Raw genomic sequence first — 12,896 nt, 5'->3', positions numbered from 1 at the left:
TAAGATATTTTTTTATCACATGAAAAATTTCAGCAAGATTAAGATAGATCGCTATGTTAGTTACAGCGTAAAAAAAAAAAAAAAGCTATCAGACTACCAAAAAAAAAAAAAACAGTTTTCCAAATAAAAATAAGTCAGGTAGAAAGTGCTTGGTAAATTTTCAGATGTTTTATGTTAAATATTTAAAATTAAATACTGCACACCATATATATTATGTAAGAGTAATAATTCAACTACATGTCCCATACAGATTAACTGTTAAAATAATTGTTTACAACTTGACATAGAGATTAGTTAAACAACAATTGAGGTGCCTTATTTTTTTAGATAACTGAATAGGATAATTTAATTATATTTTTTCATTAACAGTTTGATTTATAGAAAAGTAATACGTAAAAGTTTGCAAAGTTTGGGGTGTCGAAACAGTCCTATAATATCAACTTAACTCTTGAAGGTCTACTTATAGGCAGGTGTTTAAGAGCTATATAACAGATGTTTAGGGTATGTTTAATGATAGGTGTTCAAGGTCTTCTTTATAACAAATTTTTAATAGCTATTTAGTATGAGATTTTCAGGATCTACTTAATAATAGACATTTTAGGATACGTTTTCTTAGTAGGTGTGTAAGATCTACTTAATAATAGATGTTTAAGATTATTTTCTTAATAGGTATATATAAGATCTACTTGATAACATGTTTAAGATCCACTTAATAACAGATGTTTCAGAAATAACAGGTATGTAAGAGCAGTAATAAAAAAATCTTAACAGCAGATGTTAAGAAGCTTAGAAAATGCTTGTTTGTTGAAAAATAAAAACGTCTTCCTCAAAGAATTCACTACTGCAGATACGGAGGGCAGGCGGGAAGAAGCCTATTATTATGCCACATTTAGTTTTGTATCGTGGTGTGAGTAGAAGTGGAGAAGATAGTCAACTTTGACATATTTTGCCTGACCCTTCATGTGACTATGCTCCTGATGTCTCCTTGTCAACAGTGTGTGGTCGGAGACCAAGGTATCCGATAGAGAGAGCTCCCCGAGCGCCTGAACCACAGTGGCCCTGGCTGGTGGGAATCTTCAATCTGCAGAAATTCGTCTGCACTGGTACCATCATTTCTCCCTATTACCTCCTCACAGCTGCTCACTGTCTCACTACGTATGTACACACTTTTCTCAGTTGCTTTATTAGATTTAAAGCCTCGGCTACCCGATAATCATATAAGGGTGCATCTCCCCTGCTTGCAACCAGTCAAGAATACTTTAATTACTGATAGGGATTACAGTTATTTCTGAGTATATATACAGTAAAAGACTTACTCCTCGTGATGTATATTGGTAGTTGTTTGGTTTAAAGCCTTAGATTATGCTTCCACTTTATGATTTTAAAATCTGTTCCATTTTTAAGTCTGTTTTATAAACTTAGTTTAATGTTGCTTTAAATTATTTTTTCTAGTTAGTTTTCTTGGTAGGTAATTGTGTTATCCACACCTTCATGTCTAGCATTTTCATATATTTTTTTTAAAACTCACCGGCCTTCTAAAGCCAAGGTAAGATGACAAAAAAAGAGGAAATATTCATCATCATTCACTCAACGCTTTGGTATGATTAAAAAATTATTTGAACATAACATTTGGTGTATTACTCCGCATGTGTTCACAATTAGTGGTCAGCAGAGAAGAAATATAATATATTCATGAAAGATAAAAAACATATTATTAAAAACCATGATTTTTAAAGTGGTGGAGAGGTAAGTCAGCGAAAGTCCTCAGTCAGAGGACCAAAAACTCCAGCTGCGGGTCATCACATGACTAATATCCGCGTCAGGAAACACTTGTCCTGTTTCCTGACAAACATTATATTATACCTACCTACCTAATAAACAATGTAGTCAAAAATCAGTATATTACTTTTAAAATATTACATTTAAAAATCCAAAAAATATATTAATGTAATTTTTTTCCTTGATGACAGAACACAGGAGACAACACATGCAATAGATGTACGTAACTTGAGAGTACAACATCCCTTTACAAATGGATCAATTTTAAAAGATTATGTAAGTACTTTGTTCTCCATTTATGGAAGAAAATACTGGAGTTTCTGTGAGATAATAACTCATTATCAAATATTTTTTTTAGCTTAATGCTCTCAGAGATAAATTATTTCACTCTGTGAGTGAAATAATTTATTTTTAGGTCAAAATCTATTTCTTTTTTAGAGCAGATTATTTGATAATTAGTGTTTGAAATGAGTTTAAGGATTAAATTTTGTACCTCACAGGAATTTATCATGTTATTGCTCATACGATAAGTTTTGTGTTATTTTAAGCTTCATATTGTGATTATCGCGGAATTTACGCAATAGAAACTTTCAGGACAAGTTTCTTCCGCCCTCTCCCTCAAGAACACTGCTATCACGTACACCTGTGCTATCACGTACACCTGTGTTATCACGTACACCTGTGTTATCACGTACACCTGTGTTATCACGTACACCTGTGCTATCATATACACCTGTGCTATCACGTACACCTGTGTTATCACGTACACCTGTGCTATCACGTACACCTGTGTTATCACGTACACCTGTGCTATCACGTACACCTGTGTTATCATATACACCTGTGTTATCACGTACACCTGTGTTATCACGTACACCTGTGCTATCATATACACCTGTGCTATCACGTACACCTGTGCTATCATATACACCTGTGCTATCACGTACACCTGTGCTATCATATACACCTGTGCTATCATATACACCTGTGCTATCACGTACACCTGTGTTATCATATACACCTGTGCTATCATATACACCTGTGCTATCACATACACCTGTGCTATCATATACACCTGTGCTATCACATACACCTGTGTTATCACATACACCTGTGTTATCACGTACACCTGTGTTATCACGTACACCTGTGCTATCACATACACCTGTGCTATCATATACACCTGTGCTATCACATACACCTGTGTTATCACATACACCTGTGTTATCACGTACACCTGTGCTATCACATACACCTGTGCTATCATATACACCTGTGCTATCACGTACACCTGTGTTATCACATACACCTGTGTTATCACGTACACCTGTGCTATCACATACACCTGTGCTATCACGTACACCTGTGCTATCATATACACCTGTGCTATCACGTACACCTGTGTTATCACATACACCTGTGTTATCACGTACACCTGTGCTATCACATACACCTGTGCTATCATATACACCTGTGCTATCATATACACCTGTACTATCACATACACCTGTGCTATCACATACACCTGTGCTATCATATACACCTGTGCTATCATATACACCTGTGCTATCACATACACCTGTGCTATCATATACACCTGTGCTATCATATACACCTGTACTATCACATACACCTGTGCTATCATATACACCTGTGCTATCATATACACCTGTGCTATCATATACACCTGTGCTATCATATACACCTATGCTATCATATACACCTGTGCTATCATATACACCTGTGCTATCACATACATCTGTGCTATCACATACATCTGTGCTATCACATACATCTGTGCTATCACATACACCTGTGCTATCATATACACCTGTGCTATCACATACACCTGTGCTATCACACACACGTGTGCTATCACATACACCTGTGCTATCCCATACACCTGTGCTATCATATACACCTGTGCTATCACATACATCTGTGCTATCACATACACCTGTGCTATCACATACACCTGTGTTATCACATACATCTGTGCTATCACATACACCTGTGCTATCACATACACCTGTGCTATCACATACACCTGTACTATCACATACATCTGTGCTATCACATACACCTGTGCTATCACATACATCTGTGCTATCCCATATACCTGTGCTATCCCATACACCTGTGCTATCACGTACACCTGAGCTATCCCATACACCTGTATTATCACATACACCTGTGCTATCATATATACCTGTGCTATCCCATACACCTGTGCTATCACATACACCTGTGCTATCCCATACACCTATGCTATCACATACACCTGTGCTATTCCATACACCTGTGCTATCACATACATCTGTGCTATCCCACACACCTGTGTTATCACATACACCTGTGCTATCCCATACACCTGTGTTATCACATACACCTGTGTTATCACATACACCTGTGCTATCCCATACACCTGTGTTATCACATACACCTGTGTTATCACATGCACCTGTGCTATCCCATACACCTGTGTTATCACATACACCAGTGCTATCCCATACACTTGTGCTATCACATACACCTGTGCTATCCCATACACCTGTGTTATCACATACGCCTGTATTATCACATACACCTGTGCTATCCCATACGCCTGTGCTATCACATACACCTGAGCTATCACATACACCTGTGCTATCACATACACCTGTGCTATCACATACACTTGTACTATCATACACCTGTGCTATCACATACACCTGTGCTATCACATACACCTGTGCTATCACATACACTTGTACTATCATATACACCTGTGCTATCACATATGCCTGTGCTATCCCATACACCTGTGTTATCACATACACCTGTTATCACATACATCTGTGCTATCCCATACACCTGTGTTATCACATACACCTGTGCTATCACATACACCTGTACTATCACATACACCTGTGCTATAACATACACCTGTGCTATCACATACACCTGTACTATCATATACACCTGTGCTATCCCATAAACCTGTGCTGTCACATACACCTGTGCTATCACATACACTTGTACTATCATATACACCTGTGCTATCCCATTCGCCTGTGCTGTCCCATACACCCGTGTTATCACATACACCTGTGCTATCTACCAATGGCTATCCCCTCAAGGGAGGCTCCTTAATTCCGGTGAGGTGCTCTTGGTCTAAAGAAATGGAGCTGTATGTTCCCATCCGTAGATCGAATCTAAATGCCTCACAGTCCCCCCCCCCCCTCTAGACGCTGTACGACCCCTAAGTGTTTAACACTCCCCCTTGAATGTAACAACAATAACTATAATAATTAGTAGTAATAATAACAGTAATACTAATAATTATAGTTGTAATAATAATAATAGCATTAGTAATAACAATAATAATAATAAAAAATAATGATAATAATAATAATAATAATAATAATAATAGCATTAGTAATAACAATAATAATAAATAATGATAATAATAATAATAATAATAATAATAATAATAATAATAATAATAATAATACCTATAACTACTTAACGGCAGGTGATTAATATACATTTTTTCCTACCAGGTAACAAAAGTCCACTTGTACCCTGGCTATATAGCCGGCAACCGACCTTCCCACGACGTTGCGCTCATCAGGGTGGAGACGGAGATTATATATTCTCGCAGAGTGTATCCTGCCTGTGTCCTCACTGGGAGCTTTCCTCAGTACAAGGACGCTGCTGTTAGTATCTCTCTCTCTCTCTCTCTCTCTCTCTTTGCATTGCCATTATGGAGGAGAGGAAGTATGAGAATCCAATGTAGGAGGGACATGTCTGTCACTCTCAGGAAGGTGTCTTTGTATGTATCCCGTAAGGCCAACTCTCTGTATCCCAGTGATCCAAGAAAGGTATCTCGGGAATTACATAAGCCCAGCCCCCTCTACTTCAATGATCCAAGGAAGATCCCGGGAATCCCACAAGCCCAGCCCCTCCTCAGTGATCCACTACACCACAGGTCTGATAAGCTCACACCACAGGTCTGATAAGCTCACACCACAGGTCTGATAAGCTCACACCGCAGGTTCAGCTCAACATCATTCCACTGTTATATTCCTATTTACGACTATGTTGGATGGATGGAAAGGGCGCCTTAATGCTCATGTTTTTTTTAGTCGCAAACACTGGAGTTATCCTCACCTTACTCAGGTCAAGACTGATAACCTCACATTCCCCAGGGGGTTATATGGCCCCCAACGGGTTTATCACGAAACCTTCGTTATGAATTTTCAACACAAATATATACCAAAATAACATTTGTACAATAACCTCCCTTATAAAGCTTCTCTTATACTGTAGATTTTTTTTTTTTTGTAAATGCGACTGAAAAGTACATCCAAAATAAAAATAGCACATTGAAAGGCCTTCATAGTATGAGCTATTATATTTTGGATGCTGTTTTTAAATCATGTTTAAAAATAATCACATATAATGGAGCATTATAAGAGAGTGTCCTGTGTTACAATACCTTTAATACCAAAATATCATTAGGCAGTATTTCCTGAAGTTTACCTGGAGAGGGTTTTGGGGGTCAACGCCCCAATGCTAAAATATCATTAAGCAATATTAAAATGGTATTAAGTACAATTTTAATTTTTTTTGTGTATACAGACTTTTCTACACACATCAGAGAACTACAAGTGGATTCTGATTATCCAGCAGCGCGACACTAGGTGTCGTCCCACACCACACAGAGAGTGTGGCAAGACTCTCAAAATTGACGACGACCAGTTCTGTGGCATTAGCCAAAGTAAGTATTACGCCGTATATATCAGAAACCTTGGTGTGACTTCTAATTATTTCACGAAGGGATCCAGTAAGCCAGTGGAAGGCCTCGTATATGTATATGTATTTGTTTCTTAACACGTTGGCCGTTTCCCACCGAGGCAGGGTGACCCAAAAAGAAAGAAAAACCCAGAAAGAAAGAAAAAACTTTCATCATCCTTCGACGCTTTCACCATCACTCATACATAATCACTATTTTTGCAGAGGCACTCAGATACGATAGCTTAGACGTCCCTACAAACTTCCGTTATCCCAACCCCCTCATTTAAAGTGCAGGCATTGTACTTCCCATTTCCAGGACTCAAGTTCGGCTAATCGGTTTCCCTGAATCCCTTCACAAAATATTACCCCTGCTCACACTCCAACAGCTCGTCAGGTCCCAAACACCATTCGTCTCCATTCACTCCTATCTAACACGCTCACGCACGCTTGCTGGAAGTCTAAACCCCTCGCCCGCAAAATCTCCTTTACCTCCTCCCTCCAACGTTTTTGGGGACGACCCCTACCCCGCCCTTCCCTACAGATTTATACGCTCTCCAAGTCATTCTACTTTGTTCCATTCTTTCTAAATGACCAACACACCTCAGCAGCCCCTCTTCAACCCTCTCATACTTTTATTAACTCCACACCTTTTCCTAATTTCCACACTCCGAATTCTCTGCATAATATTTACACTACACATTGCCTTTAGACAGGACATCTCCACTGTCTCCAGCCGCCTCCTCGCTGCAGCATTTACAACCCATGCTTCACACCCATATGAGAGTGTTGGTATCACTATACTCTCGTACATTCATCACTATACTCTCGTACATTCATCACTATACTCTCGTACATTCATCACTATACTCTCGTACATTCCCTTGTTTGCCTCCATGGATAAGGTGACATGTGCATTGTGTAGCCTCTTGAGGCGGGACAATGTACATGTCACCTTATCCACTTAGCCACCGATCATGATCGGTGGCTGAGTGGATAAGGTGACATGTACATTGTGTGGTTTCTTCAGGCGGGGCAGTGTGTTGCGGGGTCGAATCCTGGCCTGCCACAGTTTGGTAAATGATTCAAAATCACTTGTTTTGTGGCTTAATTGCTATATAATAGTAGGCAATATTAAGAAGATATACTTATGAGTACATCGGTAGAACATTCAAGTACCTCAGAGCAGGACATTTAAGCTGACAAAGAGCACATTGTATTCCTTTTATTTGAAAAAGGTCACACAGAATAATAGCAATCCATGTCTACAATAACGAGAAACTTATTTTCTCAAACCACATGACCTGTTATTAACAATTAGAAAAAGCTTAAGGCTGCGTTTTATACCTTATAATTTCATACTTGACGTCTCAGAAACCCTCCTACCCCATACGGGGAGTAGGGGGATGATGGTAGGGTGGGGTTGGCACCAACCACTAACCCAGTCTAAGCGTAACTGTGGCCGGTGACACCTACGCTACTCTGAGACCTCTCCCTGCATTGGCTGCTCACTCGCAACGTTGGACAGCTCCTGATGATGTACTGAGAAATGTGAAAGTACTTGAGCTAAAGATTTCCACCCCCTGTGGCCAGGGCCGGATTACCGCATAGGCAAACTAGGCATTTGCCTAGGGCCCTGCGCATTTTGGGGCTCCACGGTCCAAGGGGTTCAGGGGCTCATCCAAGACTGCGCACATGGTGCAAGTGCAAAGGGGTCCCTACCTAAAAAGTTCAAGTGTTTGGAGAGTAAAATTGATTTTTAAAAATTAATCAAAACAAAAATAAATAATGAAATAAAATAAAATAAAAATAAATAAACCTAACCATAGATGGCAACACTCAACACTCCTTTGTTTACATCAGAACAGCTGTGTTTTCCCGCTAATGGGTGAGTATGGGAGATTCCTCTCCAATTTTCTGTAGTTTATATAATTTGATAGTCTTATGCATGATGCAATGATAACAATAATGGTCAGTGATTTATAAAGGGAATAATAGTGCTGTAGTGGTTATGCTGAATATAATAGGTACATGATGTCACTACTTTAATAGCCTAATCTAGTAATACTATGCTGTCTTGAGTTTATTCTCTTTAAAATGCATGATTTAACAAGATAGTTATAATGGCTGTTGGTAAATGGTTTTGGTTGTCTTGATGTAATTTCCCTATTAATTTAATCTAAATAGCCAGAATGTATTTAATTAGACCTTAAACAGGCTCACACCGACCCCCCCCCAAGCTGGAAGGGGTCGCTTCGCTTACCCGTAACTCAAAGGGGCCCCGCCAATCTGAATAGCCTAGGGCCCGGAGACTTCTTAATCCGGCCCTGCCTGTGGCTTGTCCTGCACACACATACACACACACACACACACACACACACACACACACACACACACACACACACACACACACACATATATATATATATGGTAGACAGCAACCGCCCAGGGAGGTACTACCGTCCTGCCAAGTGAGTGTAAAACGAAAGCCTGTAATTGTTTTACATGATGGTAGGATTGCTGGTGTCTTTTGTCTGTCTCACAAATATGCAAGATTACAGGTAAGTCTTGCTACTTCTACTTACACTTAGGTCACACTACACATACATGTACAAGCATATATATACACACCCCTCTGGGTTTTCTTCTATTTTCTTTCTAATTCTTGTTCTTGTTTATTTCCTCTTATCTCCATGGGGAAGTGGAACAGAATTCTTCCTCTGTAAGCCATGTGTGTCGTAAGAGGCGACTAAAATGCCGGGAGCAAGGGGCTAGTAACCCCTTCTCCTGTATATATTACTAAATTTAAAAGGAGAAACTTCAGTTTTTTCTTTTGGGCCACCCCACCTCAGTGGGATACGGCTGGTACGTTGAAAGAAGATATATATATATATATATATATATATATATATATATAATATATATATATATATATATATATATATATATATATATATATATGTATATATATATATGTATATATATATATATATATATATATATATATATATATATATATATATATATATATATATATATATATATATATATATATATATATATATATATATATATATATATATATATATATATATATATTATATATATATATATATATTTTCAACAAGTCGGCCGTCTCCCACCGAGGCAGGGTGACCCAAAAAAGAAAGAAAATCCCCAAAAAGAAAATACTTTCATCATCATTCAACACTTTCACCACACTCACACATTATCACTGTTTTTGCAGAGGTGCTCAGAACACAACAGTTTAGAAGCATATACGTATAAAGATACACAACATATCCCTCCAAACTGCTAATATCCCAAACCCCTCCTTTAAAGTGCAGGCATTGTACTTCCCATTTCCAGGACTCAAGTCCGACTATATGAAAATATCCGGTTTCCCTGAATCCCTTCACTAAATATTACCCTGCTCACACTCCAACAGATCGTCAGGTTCCAAGTACCATTCGTCTCCATTCACTCCTATCTAACACGCTCATGCACGCTTGCTCGAAGTCCAAGCCCCTAGCCCACAAAACCACCTTTATATATATATATATGTATATATATATATATATATATATATATATATATATATATATATATATATATATATATATATATATATATATATATATATATATATATATATATGTCGTGCCGAATAGGTAAAACTTGCGATTTTGGCTTAAATAGTAACGCTCTTCTTGCCGAATAAGGCAAGCGAAAATTTGTGTATGCAATAATTTCGCAAAAAATCGTTCTGAACCTTAACGAAAAATATATGTTTCATTGTGTTTGTTTATTATTAAATTATTGTAAACTTATCTAAAAAATATTTAGTTGGATTAGGCTAAATTAAATTGCCCTTGTTATAAGGTTAGGTAAGTTTTCTAAGGTGCTTTTGAAACAAAATTATTAATTTTTACATTAACCTAAATGAAAAACTATATCTTTAAAAGTAAAAGAGAAAATTTTAGAAAGGACTTAATTTTAAATGTGTTCTTGCTAATTGACCAGTTTCACTTATTCGGCACATTATATATTATATTATATATATATACATATATATATATATATATATATATATATATATATATATATATATATATATATATATATATATATATATTCGGGGGGGGGGGTCCACCTCTGGTGTAAATTGTGGGACAAATAGCCAAGGAGAAGTGGATAAAAAGGCTTCAAGGAAAAATATTTGGATTTCTTCCTGAAGCCGTTTGAATATTCCACTTCCCCTACCACCCCATCTTTTCATATTTATTTTTTTTTACTAATAGGAATATTTTATTACATAATATGGTACAGAAGATTTAAGAGATACAAGATATATATATATATATATATATATATATATATATATATATATATATATATATATATATATATATATATATATATATATATATGCGCAAAACAACCACTTTGAAAGAATAATGAAATTCCAAGCGCTTTCGTGACTACTCACATTATGAAGGAACAATACACGCACTGATGGTATGTAGCCTTAATGAATCTCGTGCAGTTAGTATATCACGTATGAACCTTCATAAATACGGACTGTAGTAGTTTGGCTTACACCGCTAAGTGGATTTGTTTTGTGCATAATAAACTCAACATGTGCAGTGCTTGTACGACTACAATAATTGCTGTTGTACATCATACACATCTACAGTAATTCCTGATATACATCCACAACTACACTAACTTCTGTTGCATCTCTTCCTCAACAACAGTAACTTACCCTGTTGAATATCCCCCATAATGTAGGTTCTAAATTAAATACGTCTTTCAACAGATTCCAATCAGTTCCTTAAAGAGGGGTCCTCGGGAGGACCTTACCTGGTGAATTTTGGGAATGACGTGGAGGAGAAGTGGATGATAGCTGGCATTGTCTCCTCGTCATACTCAGAGGCGTCGTGTCCTGCCAGCTTCACGATCTTCAATCATATTATAGATTTCTGGAACTGGATATCCACTTGTGTAAACGATGGAATATGTTTATAAGGACAAAATCACTGGTGATAACGGCTTGGGATCCCATCTGTTCGTAAGATCAAAATCACTGGTGACCACGGCTGGAGATCCCGCCTGTTCGTAAGATCAAAATCACTGGTGACCACAGCTGGAGATCCCGCCTGTTCGTAAGACCAAAATCACTGGTGACCACGGCTGGAGATCCCGCCTGTTCGTAAGATCAAAATCACTGGTGACCACAGCTGGAGATCCCGCCTGTTCGTAAGACCAAAATCACTGGTGACCACAGCTGGAGATCCCGCCTGTTCGTAAGACCAAAATCACTGGTGACCACAGCTGAAGATCCCGCCTGTTCGTAAGACCAAAATCACTGGTGACCACAGCTGGAGATCCCACCTGTTCGTAAGATCAAAATCACTGGTGACCACAGCTGAAGATCCCGCCTGTTCGTAAGACCAAAATCACTGGTGACCACAGCTGGAGATCCCGCCTGTTCGTAAGACCAAAATCACTGGTGACCACAGCTGAAGATCCCGCCTGTTCGTAAGACCAAAATCACTGGTGACCACGGCTGGAGATCCCGCCTGTTCGTAAGACCAAAATCACTGGTGACCACAGCTGAAGATCCCGCCTGTTCGTAAGACCAAAACCACTGGTGACCACGGCTGGAGATCCCGCCTGTTCGTAAGACCAAAATCACTGGTGACCACGGCAGGAGATCCAGCATGTTCGTAAGACCAAAATCACTGGTGACCACGGCTGGAGATCCCGTCTGTTCCTTAATACCAAAATCACTGGTGAGAACGGCTGGAGATCCCGCCTGTTCGTAAGACCAAAATCACTGGTGAGAACGGCTGGAGATCCCGCCTGTTCGTAAGACCAAAATCACTGGTGACCACGGCTGGAGATCCCGCCTGTTCGTAAGACCAAAATCACTGGTGACCACGGCTGGAGATCCCGTCTGTTCCTTAATACCAAAATCACTGGTGAGAACGGCTGGAGATCCCGCCTGTTCGTAAGACCAAAATCACTGGTGACCACGGCTGGAGATCCCGCCTGTTCGTAAGACCAAAATCACTGGTGACCACGGCTGGAGATCCCGTCTGTTCCTTAATAACAAAATCACTGGTGAGAACGGCTGGAGATCCCGCCTGTTCGTAAGACCAAAATCACTGGTGAGAACGGCTGGAGATCCCGCCTGTTCGTAAGACCAAAATCACTGGTGACTACGGCTGGAGATCAAGTCTGTTCGTAAGACCAAAATCACTGGTGACCACGGCTGGAGATCCCCTCTGTTCGTAAGACCAAAATCACTGGTGACCACGGCTGGAGATCCCCTCTGT

The 12,896-nt window shown here is 38.8% G+C and overlaps 1 protein-coding gene across 1 annotated transcript in view; it reads left to right on the top strand.

Moving 5' to 3' along the window:
• LOC128695043 (modular serine protease) overlaps positions 1–11,784 on the top strand; it is a 59,388-nt gene extending 47,604 nt beyond the window's left edge. The window contains exons 9-13 of the mRNA XM_070091360.1: positions 996–1,155; positions 1,971–2,055; positions 5,322–5,477; positions 6,403–6,541; positions 11,375–11,784. Of these exons, the coding sequence (XP_069947461.1) occupies positions 996–1,155; positions 1,971–2,055; positions 5,322–5,477; positions 6,403–6,541; positions 11,375–11,583 (749 nt within the window). The 3' untranslated portion in view covers positions 11,584–11,784. The remainder of the gene's footprint in view (positions 1–995; positions 1,156–1,970; positions 2,056–5,321; positions 5,478–6,402; positions 6,542–11,374) is intronic.
• Positions 11,785–12,896: the final 1,112 nt, after the last annotated feature.

The sequence above is a fragment of the Cherax quadricarinatus genome, chromosome 35, assembly GCF_038502225.1.
Source record: "Cherax quadricarinatus isolate ZL_2023a chromosome 35, ASM3850222v1, whole genome shotgun sequence".
Lineage (NCBI taxonomy): Eukaryota > Metazoa > Arthropoda > Malacostraca > Decapoda > Parastacidae > Cherax > Cherax quadricarinatus.
This window is presented reverse-complemented; position numbering and strand designations above follow the sequence as displayed.